The sequence below is a fragment of the Eubalaena glacialis genome, chromosome 18 (genome assembly GCF_028564815.1).
Source record: "Eubalaena glacialis isolate mEubGla1 chromosome 18, mEubGla1.1.hap2.+ XY, whole genome shotgun sequence".
NCBI classification, from domain to species: domain Eukaryota; kingdom Metazoa; phylum Chordata; class Mammalia; order Artiodactyla; family Balaenidae; genus Eubalaena; species Eubalaena glacialis.
Window position 1 is genome coordinate 62,400,832 of NC_083733.1, and position 26,128 is coordinate 62,426,959.

The 26,128-nt window shown below is 49.5% G+C and overlaps 1 protein-coding gene across 6 annotated transcripts; it reads right to left on the minus strand.

Annotated features, from left to right (window-relative positions):
- Positions 1 to 24: 24 nt before the first annotated feature.
- Positions 25 to 25,516, minus strand: PLEKHA4 (pleckstrin homology domain containing A4). 6 transcript variants are annotated; one of them, XM_061174369.1, is made up of 20 exons: positions 25,015 to 25,516; positions 24,345 to 24,434; positions 22,975 to 23,082; positions 20,867 to 20,939; positions 20,652 to 20,752; positions 20,392 to 20,501; positions 19,600 to 19,809; positions 18,961 to 19,240; positions 18,251 to 18,337; positions 17,229 to 17,276; positions 17,028 to 17,108; positions 16,719 to 16,868; positions 15,331 to 15,429; positions 13,305 to 13,445; positions 11,920 to 12,019; positions 11,772 to 11,848; positions 3,331 to 3,492; positions 1,313 to 1,371; positions 791 to 903; positions 25 to 489 (listed from the first exon to the last, which is right to left on the minus strand). In XM_061174369.1, exons 2-20 carry the CDS (start codon positions 24,426 to 24,428, stop codon positions 227 to 229), a joined length of 2,346 nt encoding a protein of 781 aa, XP_061030352.1. In that variant the 5' UTR covers positions 24,429 to 24,434; positions 25,015 to 25,516; the 3' UTR covers positions 25 to 226. The 6 variants fall into 6 exon arrangements, with proteins under 6 accessions (XP_061030352.1, XP_061030351.1, XP_061030354.1 ...); XM_061174368.1 differs by having other exon boundaries at positions 24,894 to 25,516; XM_061174371.1 differs by lacking the exon at positions 22,975 to 23,082 and having other exon boundaries at positions 24,894 to 25,516.
- Positions 25,517 to 26,128: the final 612 nt, after the last annotated feature.

Here is a 26,128-nt window from a genome sequence, read left to right on the forward strand (position 1 = left end):
TAACAACCTCAAACAGACAGAAAGTTCTTGACTAAAAGTTCAAAGTTTTAATCCAAATCTGGACAAGTGTTGGGAAAACCAAACTTTGGCCATAGAAACCCCTCCCCTTCTATGCCACCTGAGGGGACCAGATCACGCCCCCAGGTTCCCGGAGAGGCTCCAGATCTCCGGGAGGTACCTCCAGGCCACGCCCTCACTCTCTGATTGGTTGCCACTTTTAGGCGGGTCAGAAGCTGGACTGCAGCAGAGTGACTCGAAGAGGCCACGCCCCCTCCTCTTGGGTTAGGGCGGGAGGGGCGATCCCAGAATCCCACGTCGGCTCCCAGGAGGCGGGGCCTGCGCCGCGCCCACTACCTCTGCGGGAGAACCCCGAGGAGTGGGAATTGGCAGCTGGAGGAGATCTTGGGGGGGAGGACACCTGGGGCGGGGGCTCTGACGGAGGCGGCGGGGCAGGGGGAAGAGGGTCTCCTCGAGACTCCAAATTTCCACCTGCAGAGGACGAATGGGGTATGAGAATGGCAAACTCTGGGACCCAAGAGTCCAGACTCCCCCAGGCCTTTCCTCTCAGACCTAGGAGTCCGACCTCCCAGCTCCCTCCTCTCCCAGACCCAGAATTCCTGGACCCTGGGCCCCTCCTTCCTGGGATCTAGAACTCCCAAGCCCTGTCCAGCTCTTTCCTCATAAAGATAAAGGATTCCTCAGACCCCTACCCATCAGCACCTACGATTCCAGGCCTCCGACTCCCTCTTCCCTAAAACCCAGGAGCCCAAAGTCCCCAGCCCATTCTCACCTGTCATCATTCTGTGCCACTGCGACGCCTCAGTGGCCAGGGCTTGAGAGAGGCTGAGAACTCGCTCCCGGTGCCCTTCGGATGTCGGCAAATAAGGGGTGGTGTTCCTTGGACTAGAAAGAAAGAGATTTGGGGAACTTGTATAATTAGCCAGTACAGTAAGGACCACAGTGCCCCGCGTGTCCTTCTGGGAGTTGTAGTCCCTAGCACGTGTCTCTAAAGGATTTTAAACTGGGCGCGACCCTCTTTTAAAAAGCCCGCGTGCATTGTGGGATTTGTAGTCCGGTTGCCGGAAATTTTCTCTGATTTCCTGACGGAGGGGCGGAGTTTGATATCGACCAAGGAACTGCAGTTCTCACTGCGAACTAGGGCTTTCTGATTCCTCAGGAACTCAAGCGTCTCTAAAAGACTCTGCGATCTGTACTTTAGTACTCACGAGTACTCAGGAGACATTAATAGCAATGCTACTCTCCTCCCCTTTGCTGATTTCCCTGCTCCTTGCCCCAATCTCCAATTCCTTACCTGCTCCAGGACCCCGAGCTTCTAAGCCATTTCTGGGCTCCTGAGTGTCCCAAGACAGGCTGCAAAGGAATTGGGGCATTAGAATTCCTCATCTGGAAGTCCTCATGTTCTCATTTTGAGGGTGAAGGGGCTCAGAAAGGGGATAAAACTGCCCCAAAGACACTGCCAATTTTTAACTTTACCTGAGCTCCTGGAAAACAAGGAGAGTTCGGAAAATCACCGCCCGCCCCCCCACCCCAGCCCTTTTGCATTCTGGTAAAAGGCTTACTGCAAAGAACCCCTCTTCTCTATATGACTTACATAAGACTGATGAAGTAAAATTGCTATTTTAAGGCAGGACAAGAAAAATTAAACATAAAATTCTCTCTGTGTGCTTGAGTCTCCTCCCTCCCTCCCTAATGTGCAGTGTGCATCTGCATTACACATTAACCAGAGCTCCTCAGAGATGGCAGTGCCTGCTCTATCGTAAAGATCATTTTTTTTCCCCTTTCTTCCGACACTACCAATGTAACTTCTTACAGGAACAGTATTCTTTCCCAACTCTGTAGGAGATCATGGTGACTTGCTGCTGGCTTTGTATGTTCTTCCCTAGACTATGTATCCTTGGTGAACTTTTTATGTAAAAATATCAGTATGTCATTTTTTTTAAAGTTATTATTATTTTTTACATTTATTTATTTTATTTATCTTATTTTTTTTTGGCTGCATTGGGTCTTCGCTGCTGTGCTCGGCTTTTCTCCGGTTGGGGTGAGCAGGGGCCACTCCTGTTATGGTGTGCAGGCCTCTCACTGCTATGGCCTCTCCTGCTGCGGAGAACGGGCTCTAGGTGCGTGGGCTTCAGTAGCCGTGGCACGCGGGCTCAGTAGCTGTGGCACGCGGGCCTAGTTGCTCCGCGGCATGTGGGATCCTCCCAGACCAGGGCTCGAACCCGTGTCCCCTGCATTGGTAGGCGGCTTCCCAACCACTGCGCCACCAGGGAAGCCCATCAGTATGTCATTTTGATGTACGATCCTTTGTCTGGAAAATGGATATGAGTGTGCCTTTTGACTTCTAACACATGGAACAGTTCTCAGAGCTTTCTGAGAGTCTGTCTCCCAGGTTATAATCCTGTTTGGCTCAAATAAAATTCCCTTTTTTTCTTGTTAACTTGTTTTTAATAGAATTTTCATCGACAAGATTCACAGATGACCCCCCACCCCGTTTACCTGTGACAAGGCCAGAAACAGACCCTCCAAATTCACATTCCTTTTGTCATAAATGATTAGCTGAACTCTTTGTCCCCCCCAAACTAGCTAGACATAGAGATAAATGTTTGATGTTCAGCTGACTTGAGATGTTCCCTGTTTACAAAAACAATCCCAACTGTAAAATCACCCCACTTGTCTAATTCCTCCCTAGAAAAGTCTAAGATGAAACCATCCATGGGGAACTCCCTGGTGGTCCAGTGGTTAGGACTCCGCGCTCTCCCTGCAGAGGGCCTGGGTTCAATCCCTGGTGGGGAAACTAAAATCCCACAAGCCACTGCGCAATGGCATGGCCAAAGACAAACAAACAAAAAAAACCCCACCAACAACAAACCAACCAAACAAACAAAAAATACCATCCTGCCCGGACCACTCTCTGATCTTTGGATCTGGAGTCCTCTCCCCATCACCATAACGTGAATAAAATCTATTTCCTTACTTGATCAATTTTTCTTCTTTTCTTTTTTTGCCTCTGAAAACTCATAGTAACTGAAAAGGAAAATTGGGCTTCCAATCCAGACCTGTGACCCCCACCCGCTCCCCGAGGAGGGAGAACGCTGGTGAGGTGGAGATGTTGTCTCTGGCCCACCCTGTCTTCCACCGATAAGGGAGCCAGGATGCTGATTTCAGCACAGGTACAAGCGGGGTAAAATCTGGAAACCTGTTCTGGGTACGGAGGAAGGAAACATCCCCATTTTACAGAGAGGGAAACTGAGGCTCCAGCTAGGAACTAAGAACCCACTGCTGCTTCACCGCCCCACCCGTTTCCCTCACTTTTTGTTCTGCCTCAGGCTGGCGTCCGGCTGGGGACAGTGTCCTCCCCAGAGGGAGGAGCCGGGGGGAGGCTGGGCGAGGGAGAGGCCGTCCGTACTCCTGGTGTCTGCGCATTCTCTCCAGTTGCTCCTGAGCACTCATCCGGGGCCGGGCCAGGGGGACCTGGGGAGATGAGAAACACCGCGATACTCCAACCTTGGCCTCCGTTTTCTCTCTTCCCTAAACCTCTCAGCCCCCTGCCTTGCCCTTCCCAATAAGTTCACCCCGGATCTCGAGGGCTACTTCTACACCCAGAGCACAGGCTGTCCCTCTGCTGCTCAAGTCCTTCCATGGCCCCCAAGCGCTTTCAGGACAAAGGCATTGGAGGCCCCTTGTGGCCTGGTCCCTACCCACCTCTCCAGCCTCAACTCCATCAGCTGCCCTGTTCAAACCCGAAGCCCCAGACTGACAAACACCCGCACTTCCCTGGACAGATCAAGTCTCTTTGCAGTGGTAGTCAGGACTCCGGGTTGCTTGTGATTAAAAAAAAACAAAAAAATACTCTGAATCAGCTTTGAAAACATTAAAAGGAAGAATGAGATTTATCGTGTAACTAGATCGTCAGGAGGATCACTTTGGGTTTGTCTGAGGGAGGACTTTACAAGCTCTCTCTCGCCCTCAAAACCAGAGGGAAGAGACACACAGGGAGACTGTCATGTGACAATTGCAGTTATGCTGCCACAAGCCAAGGAACTTTACCAGAAGCTACCAGAAATATGGTTCTGATGACACCTTGATCATGATCACTTACTTATAGCCTTAAGAACTTAAAATGCAAGAGGACGGAGATAAATCAAGGGGGAACTTGAACTTGAACATTTGGAACATTCGCAGTCTATGTGTATTGCAAGGAAGCTTGTTCTGAAGAGAACACCAAGGGTGTGTCCGGAAAACCATTTGCTGAGAGATTAGGCATGTGACGATGTGTGGACCCAGTAAACCAACTCAGCAGAAAAGCTGCCAAGTCAAACTGAAGGGGACAGAGATGGGACAAAATGAAGGAAGGCTGTCAGACATCTGGGATGCTACAGGCAGGAAAGTGGCCAATAGAGCTGCAAACGTGTTATCCTTCTGGAAAGGGGGTAATTTGGACACAGACATGCACCTAGGGAGAACGCCACGTGACAACTGAAGTTATAATGCCACAAGCCAAGGAATGGATCCCTCCTTAGCTCCTTCAAAAGGAGCATGGCCCAGGACTTCCCTGGCGGTCCAGTGGTTAAGGCTCCAAGCTTCCACTGCAGGGGGCGCGGGTTGGATCCCTGGTCGGAGAACTAAGATCCCACATGCCGTGCAGCGCGGCCAAATAAATAAATTAATTAAATTAAAAAAAAAAAAAAAAAGAAGGAGCATGGCCCTGACAACACCTCGATTTCAGACTTCTAGCCTACAGAACTGTAAGACAATAAATTTATTGTTTAAGCAAAAAACAAAGGGGATGGGGGTGGGGAGAGAACTCTCCACTGCAGTCTCCAACTAGAACATTCTAGGCAGACAGCTTAGATCTGTTACTATTGTAGGACCAATCACTGCAGTTTACTCTACTTGACTCTGATTTGGTCGATCCTGAGTCACATGCCCACCTGTTAGATACATCATGGTCCCTGTAAATTGACCCTATGTCATTTATTTCTTCATGGCAGGCCAGACCACTGACCCGAAAGCCTGCTAGGGCCAAACTGAAACTTTTACACATCTCTTGTTTCAAAGATAGCTCAAGCAGACGGATATTTTTAGCCATTTAGAGCCTGCCTGCTTTGAATACTCCGTGAAGCTGTACCCAGCATCTGCTAGCCATAGGTGAGATCAACCTGTAGCTATAAAAGCCCCCAACAGGGGAATTCCCTGGCGGTTCAGTGGTTTTAAGGGCTCCGCGCTTCCACTGCAGGGGGCACGGGTTTCATCCCTGGTCGGGGAGCTAAGATCCCGCATGCCTCGCGGCGGGACCAAAACAAACAAACAAACAAAGCCCCCAACAGGCTGCTGCCCTTAGGAGCTCTCTGACCCAGAGACCCCCCTCTATGCTACTAAGCACATCACCTAGACCCTTAAGTCCCTTCTCTAATCTCCTTCTCTCCTGGGAGTTCCCTTGTCCCGCCCCCCACCCCCTCCTGGGCAGTGGCCCCCAAGCAGTAACCTCTGGAGGGTCTCATGCTGTGAGGGACTTTTCCCACAGGCAAATCTGTCAGTGTGGATCAACTAAAGCGCTGTGTGCTACTGCCACCTAGTGGTCATATCTTTTTCCTTGATCAGCTCTGAAATACCTAGAACCTTACACCATCCCTGGATGCTGGCCGCGGTACGGCTGAGGTAGGAGCCATTCCCAAGATTAAGTGTTATTCGGCGCAGCTCCAACAATCCATGTCCTTTATACACACCACTGAGAATAAAGTTCCTCTCCTCCTAAGAAAGGACAGATTGATTACTTGGTTTCCACGGATAATAAGGAAGCACCAAAAATGCTTTTAAACTTATTCGAGGGGACTTCCCTGGCTGTCCATCGGTTAAGACTCCGCGCTTCCACTTCAGGGGGCACAGGTTTCATCCCCGGTCGGGGAGCTAAGATCCCGCATGCCGCGTGGCACTGCCAAGGGAGGGGAGGGAAAAAACACCACCACCTATTCGAACAAGCAATCGTAACTGGCATCCCCGGAACCGCGCTCCTGAAAGCCAGCCAATCAGCGATGGCCCCGCGTTTCTGAAAATCAGCCAATCAGCAACAGACACAAAGTTTCCCATCTTAAGGTCGAACAACTCCTGAACCCGAAAGTCCACCGGTTTCCGAGCTCTACGCCATATGACATCAGCTCTCCGCTTTGCTCAGAGCGACTGTCTCTTACAAGAGGTCTGTCTTGCTTAAGCAAGTAATAAATTCAGCTTTGTTTCCGATACAGAGCTGCAGCTTCTTTATCCCCTCCATGCCTTTGCGTACATAACCTGTTCCCTGTTTGGAGTACTGTTTCCTGCATGGCCAAACTTTTTTCATTCATCCAGACTCACCTTACCTAACCTTTAAAAGGCTTCCCAATGCTCTGAGCCTCCCTATGAAATGGCTCATCCCTGTCGGATGTGTATGAGGATTGCATTCATGCCTCTCCCCCATCAGACTCCAGCATCAGGACTAATTCATGGCAGGGCGCCCCCAACACCTTCCACAGGGGCTGGTCCCTAGAAGACCAGTATGACGAGCAAATAAGGGAATTCGGGATTTCTTCCTGCACTGGCCAAAGTTTAGGGAGAAAGGGAGACATAGCAACTGCTCCTGTCACTTGGATTGGTCATCTGCTGATGGCTTAGTGGGCATCGGAGTGGTCCTGCCAAGTCCATCAGCCATACTTTTCCTGCCGGACCCCTTTGCCAGTTTCAGGATGGGGGAAGCCACAGAAAAATAGGGGTTGTGATGCAGAGATTCACTACACGGCAAACTCAGAAGAGTAGGTCCTTGAAAACAGGGACTGGTCTGGGGACCTCGCCTTGTAGAGCCTGGCAGTCAAGAAGGGTCTGAGGAATTTGTGGACCTGAATTGAACAACCCTGCCGTTGGCAGATGGCATTCCAGAGGTCAGAGCTCTGTGCTCCCAAGTGACCATGTGCGGTTGTATGGGTTGCTCACTGCCCAAGGGCTAAGCCCTCCATTGACCACGCCAGGTTCTGTCCACGCAGAAGGGGGCGCCTGTCTCTAATTCACCAAAAGGCATTCTGTAGGCTAGCAGAAGCCCTGGCTTCCTAAATCCCCACCTCAGTCTGGACGTTTGCACTAGCTGTTTCCCTGCTTTGCCAGGGATAAATTCTAACTCAATCTTCAAGGTCTGTCTGCCTGCAGGAGACCATCCCCAACATGCCCAGGCTGCCTGGGAGCTGTCCCCTGAAGTCCCCCAATGCCTCGTGCTTTCCCCATCTCAGCACACGCCTCCGCCTGTTCTGATAGTACTTGTGTCTGAGGTTCCTGATGCCTGGGATCTGGCCTGATTCAGTTCAGGAACCCCAGTGGCCGGACAAAATCCAGTCCACAAGAGGCCAAGGACCACCCCAGCACCAATGAGAATGGCAAACTTGTTGGCTCCACCTTCAAAGTCAGTTCCCCAAATCTCTTATCTGTCATTTCCAAAAAAAAAATCTGAAACTGATATTTGTTTTTCTAAATCGGTGCCAATATGCACCCAGTGTTCGTGATGTGAGGCATTGCCTGAATCACACCCATCGGGCTTCTGCCGTCAACTGCAATTTTCTTGCTTTGTGTTTTGCTTTGTTACTTATGACTTCTAGATTAATTGTTCTCTGAAGGTGTCAAAAAGAGCCAAAGATCGCCCCAAAGAGAGTGAAAAGAAACAGAAGCATCTGTCACTTCCAAGAGCTCAGAAAGTAGAATCACGTCAGGAACAGGATTGTGGAGCCTCTGCAGGGATATCTCACTAAATAGGACCCTCAAGATGTGATGTGACACAAACAGAAAGACACGTTGCAGAAGTTTTACTGGGGCAGTGACACCAGGAACTGATGACAAGTAGAGAAACTCTGCAGAGGGCAAAACCGGAAGACCCGGACCCTGTGTTCATGAGGAAGTAACTGGATGCCCCCTGAATGGCCTTTGGTTATGAAACAAGCTAGAACATTCCATGAAGACCAGAACATAGATCCTGAGCATCAGCTGGCAACACTAAAGAAGGATATGATGTAAAATATTTTAATACCTGGGTGGCAGAGCATCTGCAGGTCAGAAATTACAATTGATGAGTTTGCTAAGATAACAGCTGATGAAAACTGAGTTCTGAAAAAAATGTATACAGTGGATCAAAGAGCTCCATAATGTCGCTGCGCTCCTATAAAAATGTCACCGAGGGAATTCTCTGGCGGTCCAGTGGTTAGGACTCCGAGGACCCGGGTTCAATCCCTCGTCAGGGAACTAAGATCCACAAGCTGCACGGTGCAGCCAAAAATAATAACAATAATCGCCGACAGCAATGAGAGGTAACAATGACAGGCTTGAAGGATGCCAGGCTCAGGTGGCCTGCTCATGGGCGTGCTGGAGCCACAGGCACACACACAAGACACAGTTGGCAGTGCCTGGAAAAAGCCGACATCCGGGGCTTCCCTGGTGGCGCAGTGGTTGAGAATCTGCCTGCCAATGCAGCGGACACGGGTTCGAGCCCTGGTCTGGGAAGATCCCACATGCCGCGGAGCAACTGGGCCCGTGAGCCGCAACTACTGAGCCTGCGCGTCTGGAGCCTGTGCTCCGCAACAAGAGAGGCCGCGATAGTGAGAGGCCCGCGCACCGCGATGAAGAGTGGCCCCCGCTTGCCACAACTAGAGAAAGCCCTCGCACAGAAATGAAGACCCAACACAGCCATAAATAAATTAATTAATTAAAAAAAAAAAAAAAAAAAAAAAAAGCCGACATCCGAAATGTTTGGAACGTGTCTACAATTTTCCTGGGCATTATTATTATGCAAACAAGAAATTGTGGCATTTCCCACCCCCCCAATGTTCATGCAGCACTATTCACAATAGCCAAGACATGGAAGCAACCTAAATGTCCATCGACAGATGAATGGATAAAGAAGATGTGGTACATATATACAATGGAATATTACTCAGCCATAAAAAGAATGAAATAGGGGCTTCCCTGGTGGCACAGTGGTTAGGAATCCGCCTGCCAATGCAGGGGACACGGGTTCGAGCCCTGCTCTGGGAAGATCCCACATGCCGCGGAGCAACTAAGCCCATGTGCCACAACTACTGAGCCTGCGCTCTAGAGCCCGCGAGCCACAACTATTGAGCCCACGTGCTACAACTACTGAAGCCCGTGCGCCTAGAGCCCGTGCTCTGCAACAAGAGAAGCCACCACAATGAGAAGCTCGTGCACCGCAACGAAGTGTAGCCCCCGCTCGCCGCAACTAGAGAAAAGCCCGCGCGCAGCAGCAAAGACCCAAAGCAGCCAAAAATAAATAAGTTAATTAATTAATTTAAAAAAAGAAAAGTGCTATTTAAAAAAAAAGAACGAAATAAAGACATTTGCAGCAACATGGGATGGACCTAGAGATTATCATACTAAGTGAAGTAAGAGAAATACCATATGATATCACTTATATGTGGAATCTGAAAAATGATACAAATGAACTTATTTACAAAATAGAAACAGACTCACGGACATAGAAAACAAAATTATGGTTACCAAAGGGGAAAAGGGAGGGAGGGATAAATTAGGAATTGGGGATTAACAGATACACGCTGCTGTATATAAAATAGATAAACAACAAGGACCTACTGTATAGCACAAGGAACTATAGTCAATATCTTGTAATAACCTATAATGGAAAAGAATCACTTTGCTGTACACCTGAAACTAACAAAACATTGTAAATCAACTATACTTCAACAGAAAAAAGTTTTTAAATTTAAAAAAGAAATTGTGGCATCTCTACATACAGCTTGTAACAATAGAATTTCACACTCCGTGAAGAGCAAGGATAAACCACCCACCGCCTTAAAAAAATCAAAAAACAAAAACTGCATACTGGCTGCAGGCATCAGGAACCCAGGACCTTTTCCTTAGAAATAAAAAGCGCCTGGGGAAGAAATTGAGACACAGATGTAGAGAACAAACGTCTGGACACCAAGGGGGGGAAAGTGGCGTGGGTGCGTGGTGGAGGTGGGATGAATTGGGAGATTGGGATTGACATATATACACTAATATGTATAAAATGGATAACTAATAAGAACCTGCTGTATAAAAAAATCAATAAAATAAAATTCAAAAATTCAAAAAGATAAATAACTCTCCAAAAAAAAAAAAAAAAAGCGCCTGATATTTATAAGCTATTTTTATTCCCGACTCCATTTAAGTAATTCACTGCTATTTTTTTTAACTTGACATTTAAATGGTGATGTTATTTATAGCTTTTATCCCATTTCGTATGCATATTCATACATTTTATTGGAGAAATGGTAATGTGTTTGCTTAAGTGTGCTGCCCCAGACAAGGCAGGCGGCGTTATAGAACGCAGAGTACACAGTACACGCACCGAATTACTAGAATCTGCAAAACTTTGCATTTTAAACAACATCTGGTCCCAAGGGTTTTGAACAAAGTTTGAAAACCGGTATATCTAGAATCCGACTCTGTCTCGACATCTCCACTTTTTCTAACCTAGTGCAAACAACTGTTCTCTCCCCGCTGGACTAGCCTAGTCACCTTCTCACTGATTCCCTGCCTCAGCCTTTGTTCACTGTCTGTTTCCCCATGTGGCCGCCAGAGGGCGTTAGTTCCCATTTACAGCATCTCAGTGCCTGCTCAGATCTCCATGGCTCTGGGCTCACCCAGTGTCAAAGCTAAGTCCTCACCTTGGACCACAAGGCCCAGCACGATCTGCCCCTATTACCCTTCTGTCCTCATCAGCACCCCTCTCCCTCTTGCTCGGTTACTCGGTTATGGCCACACTGGCTTTCTAGCTGCTCCTCCAACACGCCAGAGTCTTCTGCCTCGGAACCTTTGCAAACACTGTTCCCTTTGCCTCTAATGCTCTTCCACCAGACACCCCCAAGGCTTGCTCCCTTACCTCCTCTGGGTATCTGCACAAGCATCACCTCTCCAGAAGCCTCCCCAGACCAAGCCATTGACAATTGCACCCCTTCTCCAAGTATCCCAAATCCCCTCACCGTGCTGTTTTTATTTATTTAGCACTTAGAACATATAAAGTAATTTATAGTAAATTATTTATTACCTGCCTCTTCCCACTAGAATGTCAGATTCATGAGAGAAGGATTTTTTTTTCTCATCTTGTTCACGTTTGGGTCCTGAGCACCTAAACAGCTCTCTGTGATAGAACCTTCCTGAATGATGGAAATGTTCTCTATTCTCACTGTCCAACAGGGTAGCCACTGGCCACTTGTGTCTCCTGAACACTTGAAATTTAGCGAGTGAGAGTGAATTTTTTATTTTATTTCATTTAAATTCATTTAAATTTAAATAGCCCCATGTGACTACTGGCTACCTTATTAGACAGTGACGAGGGTATTTAATAAGTATATATTGAATGAATGATTGATAAATGAATGAATGAATGAAGTGCTTGCTCTAAGGCACTACTTTCAAGCTTTATGGGCATTCATCTAATTTGACTCTTCACATCAGCCCTAGGTGGTAGACACCACTATTAGCTCCATTTTGCAGATGAGAAAATGGAGGCAGAGAGATTTCATAACTGACCCAAAGTCACACAGCTTGGAAGTGGCTGAGACAAAATTCAGTCCCAACGCTCTTAACAAATCTCGCTGTCTCTGCTCTGGGGTGTGGCCCTAAAACTCTTCTCTCCCAGATGTTTCCCCAAGAGTGGGGACAGGGGGTCCTTCCTGTGGTGGTCAAAGGGTTACAGTGGACCTGAGGAGGCCAGATGGACTGCCTACCTTGGTTCCTGGCTGTGGGGAAGGGGGGCGGCGACCCTCAGGGCTGGAAGCCCGGGAGACCCTTGGCGATCCAAGACCTGGAGGAGCAGAATGGGACTGGTGAGGACCAGGAATGCCGAGCAAGTCCCTCCCGACTCCAGACGCTCACCTGAGCGAGGGCTGGCCAGCTCTCTGTCGCCCCCTGGGGGCCGCCCCCAGTCAGCCTCAGGGGACCGGGGTAGGCTCAGTTCCAAGGACTCAGGCAGGCTCTGGAGAGGTCAGGAAAGGGGAATAATAATTATCATTACCACTATTATTACCATTTTCAAGCACTTAGCAATTGAGACACTGCATAAGTAGGATTAAGATTGAAAACCAGGAGCCAGATCTGGTTTCCAAACCTCAGCTCTGCCATTTTTTTTGCTGTGTGACCTTGGGCAAGTTACTTTACCTCTCTGTGCCATATTTCACCTTTTGATATGAGGATTTTAACCTACCGCTTTTTTTTTTTTTTTTTTGGCTGTGTCAGGTCTTAGTTGCAGCACACAGGATCTTCTTTGAGGCATGCGGGATCTTTCCTTGTGGCACGTGGGCTCTTCATTGCAGCACGCAGGCTACTCTCTAGCTGTGGTGCACAGGCTCCAGGGCACGTGGGCTCTGTAGTTGTGGCACGAGGGCTTAGCTGCACCGTGGCATGTGGGATCTTAGTTCCCTGACCAGGGATCAAACCTGTGTCCCCTGCATTGTAAGGCTGATTCTTTACCACTGGACCACCAGGGGAGTCCCTGAGTTGAGGACTGAATCGATACAAGTAAGGCACTTAGAACAGTGCCTGGCACATGGCAGGGCATTATACGTGTGAGGTTTTATAATGATTATGTATCTGGCACGGTGCTAAGTACTTTACCAGCATTATCTCATTGAATCCCCTCGGTAAATCTACGAGACAGCTATTATTATCCCTATTTGATATATGGGGAAACTGAGGCTCAGAGAATGAGGTCAATGACTGATATCACAAAGATAGCAAAGCTGAGATCTAAACCCAGGTCTCCCGGATACATGATCTGATGATCAGCTATGACCATTGTGGCTCCTGATTCCTGTCGGCTTACTCTATGTCAGGCACATTCTAGTCAGTTTCTCCTTCTTACAGTACCCTGCAAGGTAGGGGTTAAGATCAGCGGTGTCTGGTAAATGTTTAACAAATGTCCTCTGGGAGAAAAGAGCCCTGGTTTGTAGCATTTGCCAATTTCCATGGTGTAAATACTCCCACCATGGTCAATTTCAAGCTACCAACATGACATCACTGAATGTGGAGCTGAGAAGAGATGCAGACAATTGGACCTTGGGAGGTGTTGGGAACTGGGTCCAGCACACCACTGGAAAATTATCATAGTATAACAAATAAGAAAACAAAGGCTTCCAGAGCTTAGGATACATGCCTGAAGTTGGTTAGCTGCTCAAGGGAGAGAGAAAGAGGTGAGTAGGTAATGAGTTGGGCCAGGGGCAGATGGAACAGGAAGCTGGGGGTGAGAAAAAGGTGAGTCTCACCTCCCTCTCTAAGGACTCCTCGCCTTGGAGTGCAGGGGATGGGGAGTCAGGGTCAGTGTGGTGGGGTGGTTTCTGGGGGCCCCCCAGACCTGCCAGTGTGTCTTCCACCATCCACAGTTGCTGTTGAGCAGATGCTCTGTCCTGGGGAGAGGAAAGGAATTTGTTACTCACAGGTGGGAAAATGCAAGGAGGGTTAAAGTTGATAGGCCATGGAAAGGGTCTGAAATTTCCATTTAGATATCCCACTTACCCATTATCATTTATCATAAACATGGTTTTTTCTGTATGGCTCTGTAGTGTTACCTCTGTTATAAATAGGTGACCATAGAAATATATGTGAGTCTGTTTCTGAATATTCTATTCTTTCCTTTGTTCCATTTGTCTAATGTGTCAATACTATACTGCCCTCTTATTAACTATAGCTTTACAGTCAGACTTGATTGATATCCAGTTGTGTTAGTCCTCCAGCTTTGTTTTTGCAGGTTGCCTTGTCTACATCTGGCCTTTTGCACTTCCAGATAGAATTTAGAGTCAGCTTGTCAAACTCCACATAAAAGCCTTCTGGATTTGTATTGGGATCGAATATCCCCACTGGGGAAATCAATTAGGGGAGACCACATCTTTACATTAGTGTCTTTCCTATCCACGAACATGGTACATCTCTCCATTTATATCGGTCTTCAATTTCTCTCAATGACATTTTGCGGCGTTCAGAGTAGATGTCGTGCATATCTTTCATTATATTTCTCCCTAGATATTTAATCTGTTTATGTTAATTGTAAACACTATTGTTTATGAATATTTATGTTCTAATTGTTTGTTATTAGCATACAGGAAGACAATTGATTTTTGCATGTTATCCTTGCATTCAGTTACCTTGCTGGATTGGCTTATTCTACCAATCTTTCTGGAGATTATTTTGGATTTTCTACATAAACAGTTTTGTCATCTTTAAATAAAAACAGCTTTACGTCTTCCTCTTTGGTCCTTATACCTTTGATTTATGTCTCAGACTCCCTTGTACTGCCTAGGATCCCTGGGACAATGCTGACTAGAACTGGCCATAGCAGACATTCTTGTCTTATTCCAAATACTGGGGAAAAGTTTTCAACATTTCACTGCCAACAATAATGTTTGCTGTAAGTTTAAGTTTCTTATAGATGCCTTATCAGATTAAGGAAGTTGATTTATATTCCTACTTTGCTGAGAGATTTTATCATGAATGGATATTAAATTTTTAAAATGTTTTTCCTGCATTTATTGAGATGACCATGTGGTTTTTTTCCTTTATTTTATTAAATGTAGTGAACTACATGAACTTATTTTCAAGTGTTAAATTAACCTTGCATTCCTGTAATAAGCCTAATTTGGTTGTGATGTATTGTTCTTTTCATATATTGCTGGTGCTAAGGAATATCGAACACCAGTAGGTGAGGGATTAGCGTTGAGGGGTGGATTTTAGGAGGAAGTGGGAGGGGGTTAGTATGAAGAGGGTGGGGCTTAAACCTGTGAGTACGCATTTAATACTAGAAGCCAGAATTTTTAATTGAGGGTATATGATTTAGAAACTCTATTGCTAGGCTTAGAATGAAGACGTGGGTCTGAGGCCAAGCAATGGGGCTTCAGGAGTGGGGCTGGAACTAAGGGATTGGATTTAGAACTGCAGCCTCCAGAGGATAAATTTAAAAGTGAAAGTCAGGATGCAGAATGCAAGAGATGAACTTGCAGGATGGGACAGGGCTGAGGGGCAGAGTTTTGACCCCAAGGGTACGGCTTCAAAGTAAGAGGAAAGATTTAGAACCAGATGGGGCAGTGGTTCCGAATCTGAAGATAGGTCTTGAAATTAAGGGCACTGTCTTAATTATTGGGTTTTAAATGAAATGAAAAGGCAGAGGGGGAGGGGCTAAAGATAACATGGGAGGGGCTTTGATTCTATGGGAGGGGCTTAAATGCCAAAAGGGTTTCTGAGTGATCTTGGAGTGCAGGGTGGGGCTTGGGGGCTTGGGGGCTTGGGGCAGGGGTGTACCTGGGGGGACCCGAGGTGCAGCAGGTACTCAAGGGTCTCTCTCAAGGTGCTCAGCTCCTGCTCCAGGCTGTTGTACGTGTCCCAAACCCGCTCTCGCTCCTCAGGTCCCAGAAAGGGGGAGACACAGAGTTAGCATGCCCTCCCACCAGATCTTTCCCAATCCCATCTTTTCCTAGATTAGCAGGAGGAAGGGTGGCCTGGCCCCAGATGCCCTGGGGGGTATATGGACTGCAATTCCCAAGGGCCTCTTTGCTCAGACTACTGGGAACCCCAGAGTCTGTATTGAACCTGCCATTCCAATGAACTGCTAGTGTAGACAAATAACAGCTTTCCCTGAATCTTCTGGATTACCTCTGCACTCCTCTAGGGCGGCAGAGTCTACAGATCTAATGAATTCTTGAAACAGACAAGACCACGAGACCTATACACCCCTGGGCAGCAGAAACTTCCTTGCCAATACCAATAACAATAGCAGCTAACATTTATTTGGCACTTACTATGTGCCAGGCACTGTTCTTAGCTCTCATTTAATTCTTTTGAGGTAGGTACTATTAATGTCTCCATTTTACAGATAGTAATAATTACAGCTAACACAAGTATTGCTTACCACATACTAGGTACAAAAGTGTTAAACATTCATCCATTTACGTATATTTATGAAAACTTCACAATAGCCCTATGAAGTAAATATTATTTTTATTATCTCAAGTTTATATGAGAGGCATCTAAGGCCCAGAGGGATTAAGTAAATTCTCTAAGGTCACACAGCAACTATGAGTGGAAACTGAGATTCAAAGCCAGGAAGTCCGTATCAAAATCACCCCCTTGGGACTTCCCTGGTGGCGCAGTGGTTAAGACTCCACCTGCCAATGGAGGGAACACGGGTTCGAGCCCTGGTCCAGGAAGATTCCACATGCCGTGGAGCAACTAAGCCCGTGTGCCACAACTACTGAGCCTGCGTGCCACAACTACCAAAGCCCGTGCGCCTACAGCCCGTGTTCTGCAACAAGAGAAGCCACTGCAACGAGAAGCCCATGCACCACAACGAAGAGTAACCCCCGCTCGCCGCAACTAGAGAAAGCCCTCGCGCAACAATGAAGACCCAACGCAGCCAAAAATAAATAAATAAATAAAAAAGAACTTACTAGACTGGAAACTAAATCTATCTCAAAAAAAAAAAAAAACTCCCCCTTAAATGGCTAAATTAAATACTACTGTTTCTTGGCTGCTTGCCCCTCACCCTCTAGGAATGTCAAGCTCATTGGCTTAAAATTGGGGGGATTTTCAAGAACCACCTTCCCAAGAGCCTTTGGGGGCAAGTGCCCTTTAGTAACAACCTGTAGAATCCTGGGGTCTCCTTGGAGTTATGCCCCTTCCCAGATGCTCACCTGGGTCAGGTGACAAAGAGCGGCCCTCACGCTGACTAGTCGGTCCTGCAGGAGGCGCTGGCGCCCCCAAGCCCTCCCAGGGGCTGCAGCCTCCCTGGTTGTTTGGCCCAGCTGCTGTCGAGTCAATTCCAGGGCTGCTTCTAGCTGCTCCTGCACCGAAAGGGAAGATGGTTAGACTTTTGAAACCACCCCCAGCCTCAGGAAGAGAGAAAAGGTGTCTTCCCATATCCTTGGGTATGCTGGGGATCAGGATGGGCTAAGGGCAGATGGAGAGGCCAGATGTCCCTCCCCTGTCCCAGAGCCCTGTACCTTCTCCTCCTGCCTCTGATCTATCTCCTCCTGCAGCCTCCTCAGGAGCCGGTCCTGCCCACACAACTTGGTCAACAGAGTCTGGAGAAAGGAGGACAGGAGCTATTTATGGACCAGATCTGGCTCTTCCCCCACCCCACAATTTAAACATTCTCTCCCCAGCTCTGGGAACTCAGCAAGGGTTCGATCAGGAGAACTTACATCTGTCTCCAAGCTTTGGTGGAAGGTTGAGTCTAGAGGGGGACTCGGCTGAGGAGAAAGAGAAAAGTTGGAGGTCACATGCCCAAACAGGTCCTTATTGTAGCTCAGCGCTGAGCTGAGCCCTGTTTCTACTAACAGACACCCCTGTCCTTATTAGCTTTGTTCCAAGCTTTAGCAAACCTCAGTAGACCAATTGCCAGACTTTTGGCTTTAGGAAGTGGTCTTTGCTACCAAATAGCTATAGCAAATAAATAATTAATGGAGAAAACTTAGAGAGTTCCTCTATGACTGAGAATATAATAAGGATGCTCACTACCACTGTTACAGTTTAACACACTATTAGAGATCTTGACCAATGCTATAAGATAAGAAAAAGAATAAAAGTGTAAGAATAGGAAGGGGAATGATAAAACCATCATTATTTATAGATGATGTGCTCATCTACCCCCCAAAAAACAATAGCATAAAAATTATTAGAATAAATAAGAGAATTCAGCAAGGATGCCAGATGTAAAATGAAGTTACAAACATTAATAGCATATCTCTACACCACCAATAACTAGAAAATATTTTTTAAAAAAGAAGAATATACCATTCAAATAACTATAAAAACTATCAGGAGGGAATTCCCTGGTGTTCCAGTGGTTAGGACTCGGTGCTCTCACTGCCAGTGGCCTGGGTTCAAACCCTGGTCAGGAAACTAAGATCCCTCAAGCCACACAGCGTGGCCAAAAAAAACCAAAAAACTATCAGGAATTTAGGAATTACCTTAACTAATAGCACACAAAATCTCTATGGAAAAACTCAAATGACAGACCTAGAAAATTATATGAATGAATGGAGAGATATTCTATACATATATGCCACCCAGTTTTCAGCAGCCCTAGGAAACTAATATATATCCAGGCACCTTGAAATACCCAGTCTTCTCTAGGCACACTAATCCAGGAGATGACATTCACCATAGCAAAGAAAGCAAGGGAGGAGGCTCTGGCAGATTCGAGGTGTCCCAGGATACCTACCAATAAAACCATGGAAGCTCGGGTCCCAGGAGGCCTCGGAGGGAGCTGGAGATATGTGGAGGAACCAGAGGGGGCCTGGGAGGAATACTGAAATAGAGATGTTTAGAAATTGACATGTCTTAGTAACAAATATTAGAATGGACGTGTCCGGAATTGCAGTGCCTTAGGAGACTCTTTGAGGTTCAGAACTGGGCCCCCAGAACTTCCTCAACTATCTGCTCTCCAGCTGTGTGCCATTGTGGGGACACAGAGAATGATAATAAATGGAAAGCCTGGCAAAACAGTCCCAGGGACCAACGGAAGTTGCAGGCTACTCTCACTCTCACATTCGTGGTTAGCTGTGGATTTTCTGGACTACAGTCCCATGATGCTCAGAGGAAATAGTAGGTGACCAACTTGGAAAGATAAACTGGAGACACAAGGCAGATGCAATCGATGCTACCGCTCACAGCATTGTCCTAGAGGAGAGTATTCTGGACTACAATCTCCATAATGCTCAACGGGTAATGGCCAAAGACCAGCCTGAAGAGAGCCCTGAGAACTCATGGGAGTTAAAGTTCACTCTCCCTTTCACATCTGAACCCAGCTGTGATTATGCTGAACTACAATCCCCATGATACCCAGGGGCCAGTGGCCTAGAGACCAGCCTGGAAAGACAGCCCCATGGCCAAATGGGAGATTTAGTCCCTCTCCCCATCACCTCTGCTCACCGGTGTTCTGGCCTCCTGACTCCAGTGCTGGGGACTCCTAGGGTCCCTTCCTCCCCCAGCCTCGGAGGAGGGTCCTCGTCGGGGAGTGGGGAGCCTGGAGAGTGTCTGGCGCTGGGGGCCCCAATCCAGGGGAGGCCGGACATCGATGCGACTCAGGGGGGTATGGGGTCTGGCAGAAGGTGCTGTGTCTCCAGAGGAGAGAGGGGGTCTGCGCGCAGGAGCAGAACGGGGCCGGGGGAGGCTCAGAGGGGAGGGAGAGCGAGAGAAGGGTGTGAACAGGCTGTAGGGAAGAGAGAATAGGCGAACTGCGTCAACTAGAGCCCCCTCATCCCACTACCTATCAAGCCAGCCTCAAAGATGTGTCTCCCTTCAGGGTGTCTCACTGTCCCTCTGGAGTAGAACCCTCCTCTAGTAGCCAGATCCTGAATAATTTCCCTCTTTGTGGCATCCCCTCCTTAAGACTTCTCCCCGACAGGCACTGACCCCACAAGAACCCAGCAAGTCACACACATCAGTGAGAAAGCACTAAGTCACTCCCCTAATCAGTCCCAGCCCCGCCCTTTGGCCACGCCCACAGCATTTCCTCTGAAGCTCAGCCCTATAGAACCTTCTCGTCCCAGACTCCCTCGTCCAACTCACTCTGGGCTCCTTGTCCTCCGAATTCGGGGTCCAGATTGGAGGTCAGCCATGGGGCTGGGAGTGAGCAGCCGGCCACGACCTCTGGAGAGACGAGCCACCTCCGGTGATTCTGAGCCGCGCCCCTCTTCCCCTCTGCTCACCTCTGGGGGACCACCGGGGCCGCCAGGGCCCTCCCCAGTCTGGGGACGTGCAGATAACCTGGGTTGCCCACTAACGAGTGGACACAGAAAAAGACATCACTCCTTTGAACTTTATAACAGTCCTTATTCCCATTTCACAGATAAGGACACAGGAACCTACAAAGAAAAAAGGGGAGGTAGTGCACTGTAAATTGTTTTCCCCATTTTGCAGATGGGGAAACTGAGGCCCGAGTTGGCAGTGACTTGTGCAGGGTCACAAGGTCCATCCAGGTCGCTGGGCCCAATGCCCTAGACTATGCGTCTCCAGCCTGAAAATTCGGTCAGGCAGACAGAGCCTGGAGCCTTCCTTTTTTTTTAATCTGACATTTTTTAGGTGGCAGCCTAAGGGGGTGGAGACTTCTGCGGGAGCCAGTTAGAGAATGAGCAATACTGATGGACCAAATGGTGGGCGGAGCTTACAAGAGATAGACTCTTTGCTGATTGGAGATGAAGTCCCCTGGATGTGGTGCCTGAAGGGCGGAGTTTCATAGCTAGAAGAATAGTGATTGGACACTGAAGAGGGCAGGGCCTCAAGGGGAGGGGTTAGCCGGATAATTTGCAGGATCCAGACTGGAGGTAGAGTGTCAGGGGCGTGGCCTGTACTTATGCTCACCAATCGTCCCCCTCCGCGCGGGAGGCCCGCCCCAGCGCCCGTAGCCAGCCCCTCAGGTCCTCAAGCGTGTCAGCCGCCAGAACGTAGGTCCTCATGCCCGGGTGCTCCGCCTGCGGGAAGAGAGAGCTGGAGGGCCCGGCCGCCGGGCCCTCTAAAAAGAAGGATGCCATGGACCCTGGTCTTTATCTCCAATAATGGATGCTCCATGCCTGCCCCCTTCGCCTAGTGCCTTAGTGCCCATGGGGGTTGGATGGACTCACGGTGAAGGTGAAGCGCCGCCCTCGGGGCGCTCCTGGACCATCTGGCCTGATACTGTAGCTGGGGAGCAGGACGCTTCCCAGGACGCTCTCCTCGCGGCTGTCTGCAAAAGACAGGCTGGGGTGAAGTGTCACACAGGGATCTAGAGGCCAAGAGGCTAGACGAAAGGGAGGGTGGGAAGGGGGCCCGCCCACCCCATGCCAGCTGGGGCACTGACCCTTGTAATAGAAGAGGCAATGGCCAGAGAGGACGAACCAGCGGCGTTTCCAGAGCCGGAGCCCGGAGCTGTCCTGGAGAGACAGAGTGGGAGTAGAAGGGGGAGGGAAAAAAGGAGATGGAAACAGTGACACTTGGGGCCAAAGACCCAAAGAAAGGAGAGGAGCAGAGACACATGTTTGGTGCAATAGATTCAGATGGCGAACTGGAAACCAGTGGGTTGCAGTTGAGAGGACATAGATTCTGGACACAGGTGGACCTGAGTTTGACTCTTAGCTCCACCACTTTCAAACTGTGCCCTTAAGCAAGTCATTTCCCCACTAGGAACCTCATTTTTTCCTCATGTGTCAATTGGGGATTGAGAAGTTACAGGAATATTCGGACAGATACTGTACCACACACGGGCAGCGGCTTTATATAGGAAGACTTGGCCTGATCATTATGGAGTGTGAGACACAGAGAGGCCAGGAAGGTGATGCTGAGCCATACCCTGAATCCTGCATCTCCCCATCTCCTCTTCCAGAACTGCTCCATCTCTAACCTGGTGCCCCTCTTCTCCTCTTCAATCCATTCCCACAGAAGCAGCATGATCTTTTAAAACTATAAATCAGACCATGTGAGTCCCCTGCTCAAAACAGAGCTTCCCGTCACACTTAGAATAAATCTCAAGTTCCTTACCCTAATTTGCTGGCTTACAGGGAATCTAAAACTTGGGTGCACATAAGAATCACCAGGAGGGCTCATTAAAACACAGATTCCTGGGTCCCATCCCCAGAGTTCTCCAGTCAGGAGATCTGAGGTGGGAGCTGACAATTTGCATTTCTAGAAAGTTCCCGGGTGATGGTGGTGCTGCTGGTCTGGGACCACACTTAGAGAAACTCGCCCTGTCGCCCTGCCGCCCCTCCTCTCTCTCACCTTGGCTTGCTCCAAACACCAAACTTTGGCCTGCTGCAGGGCCCTTTGCTTTCAGATTCCCTCTGCCCCCCAGATCTTAACACAATGGGCTCCTTCTTGACATATAATTCTCAGCTCAAATGTCATCTCCTCAGAGACGCCCTCCCCGACCAACAGTCAAAAGTAGCTCTCATCCCTCGCCACTTTCCAGCACATTCTCCTGCATTATTTCTTCACAGTGCTTCATTTCCCACAATCCGAAATCACTTAGTCCATTTGTTTTTTGTTTTGTTTTTTAAAATTTATTTATTTATTTTTGGCTGCGCTGGGTCTTCGTTTCTGTGCAAGGGCTTTCTCTAGTTGCGGCAAGCGGGGGCCACTCTTCATCGCGGTGCGCGGGCCTCTCACTATCGCGGCCTCTCTTGCTGCGGAGCACAGGCTCCAGACGCGCAGGCTCAGTAGTTGTGGCTCACGGGCCCAGCTGCCCCGCGGCATGTGGAATCTTCCCGGACCAGGGCTCGAATCCGTGTCCCCTGCATTGGCAGGCAGACTCTCAACCACTGTGCCACCGGGGAAGCCCAGTCTGTTTGTTTTATACTAATTTATTATCCATCCCTGTCCAACCCCCATCTTGAATGTAGATAGATACTTATTTGTCTTATTTGCATGGTATGTGACCCAGGGCTTGGCACGTTGTAAATGTTCAAGAAGTGGTCATTGGACTTCCTTGGTGGCACAGTGGTTAAGAATCTGCCTGCCAATGCAGGGGACACGGGTTCGACCCCTGGTCTGGGAAGATCCCACATGCCGCAGAGCAACTAAGCCCGTGCGCCACAACTACTGAGCCCGCGAGCCACAACTACTGAAGCCCGCGCGCCTAGAGCCCGTGCTCCGCAACAAGAGAAGCCACTGCAGTGAGAAGCCCGCGCACCGCAACGAAGAGTAGCCCCCACTCGCCGCAACTAGAGAAAGCCCGCGCGCAGCAACGAAGACCCAATGCAGCCAAAAATAAAATAAAGCATAAATAAATTTATGGAAAAAAAAAGCGGTCATTGAATGAATGAATGAATGAAAGAAACGACAGAATAAGAGAGGAAGCAGTGATCAAAAAAAAAATATTTGGAGAAGACTTGGAAGGAGAGAAACAGTGGACAGCCAGGGGCACAGCCTCTAACATCGCTTGGAGTGTCCTTTCCCCTCTCCCGCTCACTCTACCTGCTTATGAAGCCAGCCTCGGATGTGCACGGGGAGGTTAGGGTCCCTTCTGAGTGCATTGCCCCTCTTCCCGAAGGCATGCACCTTGCTTACCGCCCGGGTGGACTTCTGAAGAGACAAGGAGGACAGAAGTGAACATGGCCTTGGGATGGGCTTGGGGAGGCGGTGCAGTGGGACTCAGGCAACCCGAGGCCCTCCTCAGCTGCCTTTAGAAACTGGGTCAAGGAGGGAGCTGAGGGAGTTCCCTGGTGGCCTAGTGGTTAGGATTCAGCGCTTTCACTGCCGTGGTCCGGGTTCAATTCCTGGTCGGGGAACTGAGATTAAAAAATAAATAAAGAGGGATCTGAGTTTGGGGATGAGAATTGCATGTGCATAGTGCAGAGTTGACAGACACTTTTCATGCGTGGAGGGAAGTGTCTGGAGGCAAGGAAGAGGCTACTGGCCACTGAGGAGGGAATTTGGGAATCAAGGGTCCACTGCCAAGGAGAAGATGCTCTTAGCCACCAGAGCCAGAGATGTAGTAGAGCCTTTGGGACCCGAGATGGCAATACTGCCTGGGAGGTCCCCATAATCAGGAAGGACCTCTGTGCTGAGTCCCTGGTGGTGGGTCAGCTGGAATCAAAGGATACCTCAGTGCCAAGGAATGACATTCCTTAGCGATCATGTCCAGGGTGGCGGTGGGAGCTCCAAATCCCTTCATCCCAGTAGATGGGCCTCCCTCTCCTGTCCACACAGATATCCCAGGCACCCACGGCCAGATTCCCACAGGATGCCCCTCCTTGGTGATGATGCTGATACAGGTCAGGATCAAATCTCCAGAATCTGAACTTGGGAAGCTAGAAATGAGTGAGGGGAATGTCTGGAGGACAAGAAAATGAATGTCATGACTGAACTTTGGGCTGGGGTGATGATTTAGGATGCAAGAATCTCAGGCCACATGGGGCATATTTATTGTTGGAGAAGGGTCTTTCCTTTATCAGATTTCAGAATTGGGTAGATGGGATGGCTAGAGACAGGACACGGATTTCTCAGTCCTAATAAGAGTAGCCACTGAGTTCCTGGCTGGGGAGAGGGGAGGTCACGGCTGGGGAGTGGCCTTATCTTAGCAACCAGAGTTAAGCAGGGTTGTTACTCTGGCTTCGAATTAGGAAAATACAAGGGGTGGGGACAGCTGGGAGTGCCTCTGAATTCCTAGCTGTGGCGGGTGGGAAATTTGGGACCTTGCTAGGTTCGGCACACCCCGTTGCTAAAGATCCTTGCTTTTGACAACCAGAGTCCCTCGGGTGGCACCGAAACCAGGGTTCGGAAACAGGAGTGTGGGGCAGCCCAGAGCACCCCCCTCCTCCCCAGCCCCACCAAGAAGCTCGAACCTTGGTGCTCAGGCTGCCGAGCGAGGAGATGGTAGAGGCGCTGCTGGCCAGGCTGAGGCTGCTCCGAGGTCTGCCTTCCTCCATCAAGGGCTTGGGGAGAGAAAAAAAGGGGCTGTGTGTGCCTCTCTGCAGATGACCCGGCCGGGGACAGAGACAGGGTCAGGGGCTTGCAGGTCGGAGGAGGCGGAGGAGAAAGAGCCTGTTGTTTGGGGCCTGGGGGGACCGGGGGAGGCCCCGGCCCGGGACCGCATACCAAGAGTGATGCCAAGAGAGGTGGGCGGCACTGGCAGCTGCGGGGAGGGGGCAGCTGTCTGCAGCCAGAGACCGAGAATAGGAGCCCCTTTATTCTTGCCCCCCCCTGCACACTGGCCAGGAATTTGACCCTCTCTGTGCTCAAGACCCCCCATTCCCTGTCTCTTTCCAGCTGCCCCCCCAGCTACCTGTCTCCTGCCCTCCCACGTGCACCCCCAGAACATCCCCACTGAGACCCGGGCACCAGGAATGTGTACCCAGGCAGCTCCTCCCTCCCAGCCCAGCCAGGGAACTTACCAGCTCTGGGGTCCCAAGGGCAGAGAGCACAAGAGGGCAGCGCGGATGCTGGGACACCCAGGCACAGTCCCCCTCCTCTTCTGCCCCTTAGGGGATGCCTCTCATAGCCCTCAGTTCTCACCTGCTCATTCACACCCTTTTGTCTCTTTGTCTCTGATAGTGAGTCTTCCTCTCACGCTCTACCTTCCTCTTATACTCTCTCTCCAGTCTCACCTTCTGTCTCTCTCACTCTCTAACCTCTGTCTCTTCCAGTCTCTCTCTTACTCATTCCCTCCTCGGCAGCATCCCCACCCCCATATCACTTTCTCTCCCAATCTTTCTGTTTCTGTCCAAATCTTTTCTGGGACTCATGGAGTCTCTTCTTTAAGTCTCCATCCCGTTCTCTCTCTCGTTCTCTCTCTCGTTCTCTCTCTCTCTCTCTCTCTCTCTCTCTCTCTCGCTCTCTCTCGCTCTCTCTCACTCTCGCTCTCTCCCCCTCTGTTCCCCCTTGTCTCTCTCTCTCCCGTACACTCAATCTCTTTCTCTTTCTCCGTGGCCCTCCACGTCTACTGTTTCCTCCTCGCTCAGATTTCCCTTCTCACTTTCTCTCTTCCCCGCTCTCCCAGTTTCTCTTTCCTCTCTGTGGGTCCTTCCCTCCGTCTGCCAGCCGCCCACGCGGCTGCCTCCCCTCCCAATCCCGGCTGACCCCGCCCCTCTTGGCCTCCCCACCACAGCCTGACCTCTGGCTCAGCTGACCCCATGCTGAGGGGCCACACACACCCGCCTACCCGATCCCTAGGTCCCTGCTGGACTGGAGCCTGGGGAGCCAGGGTCCCGTAAAGGCTGAAGCTGGGATTCCTAAACGTTTGGAGAGTAGGAGCTGGGCCTGGACTCCAGGGCCTCAGTGGGCTGGTGGTAGTCAGGGGCCTAAGTCATGGGCACCACGCCCCTCCCCCGAAAGGAGATGGCTAGGATCTTGGAAGGGGTGGGGGCTGAGACTCCTGGGTACCTGGGAAGGTGTGAGCTAGGAGTCAGGGCTCCGGAGCTGTGAATAGACCTGGGGGTCTGGAAGTGTGGCTTTAAGTGGATGGATCCAAGTCCTCCAGTGAGGAGGGAGTGGCCCTGGATTCCTGGGTGCTGGCGAGAGAATGGTCAAATGGCCAGTGTCAATCTCCACCTCAGTTTCAGATGAGAATTCTCTTCTAGACTGAGGTTGACCCCCTCAGGAGGGAGACATGGGTTCTGGGTGTATTTTG

What these genes read in the sequence shown, in the direction of transcription:
- PLEKHA4 (XM_061174369.1), bottom strand. Translation starts at nt 24,428, where the DNA reads ATGGAGGAAGGCAGACCTCGGAGCAGCCTCAGCCTGGCCAGCAGCGCC. An exon ending in AGGAGTCCTTAGAGAGGGAG is followed by an intron (nt 12,020 to 13,304) that starts GTGAGACTCACC and finishes TGACCTCTCCAG; the next exon opens with AGCCTGCCTGAGTCCTTGGA. An exon ending in GTGGCACAGAATGATGACAG is followed by an intron (nt 490 to 790) that starts GTGAGAATGGGC and finishes CGTCCTCTGCAG; the next exon opens with GTGGAAATTTGGAGTCTCGA.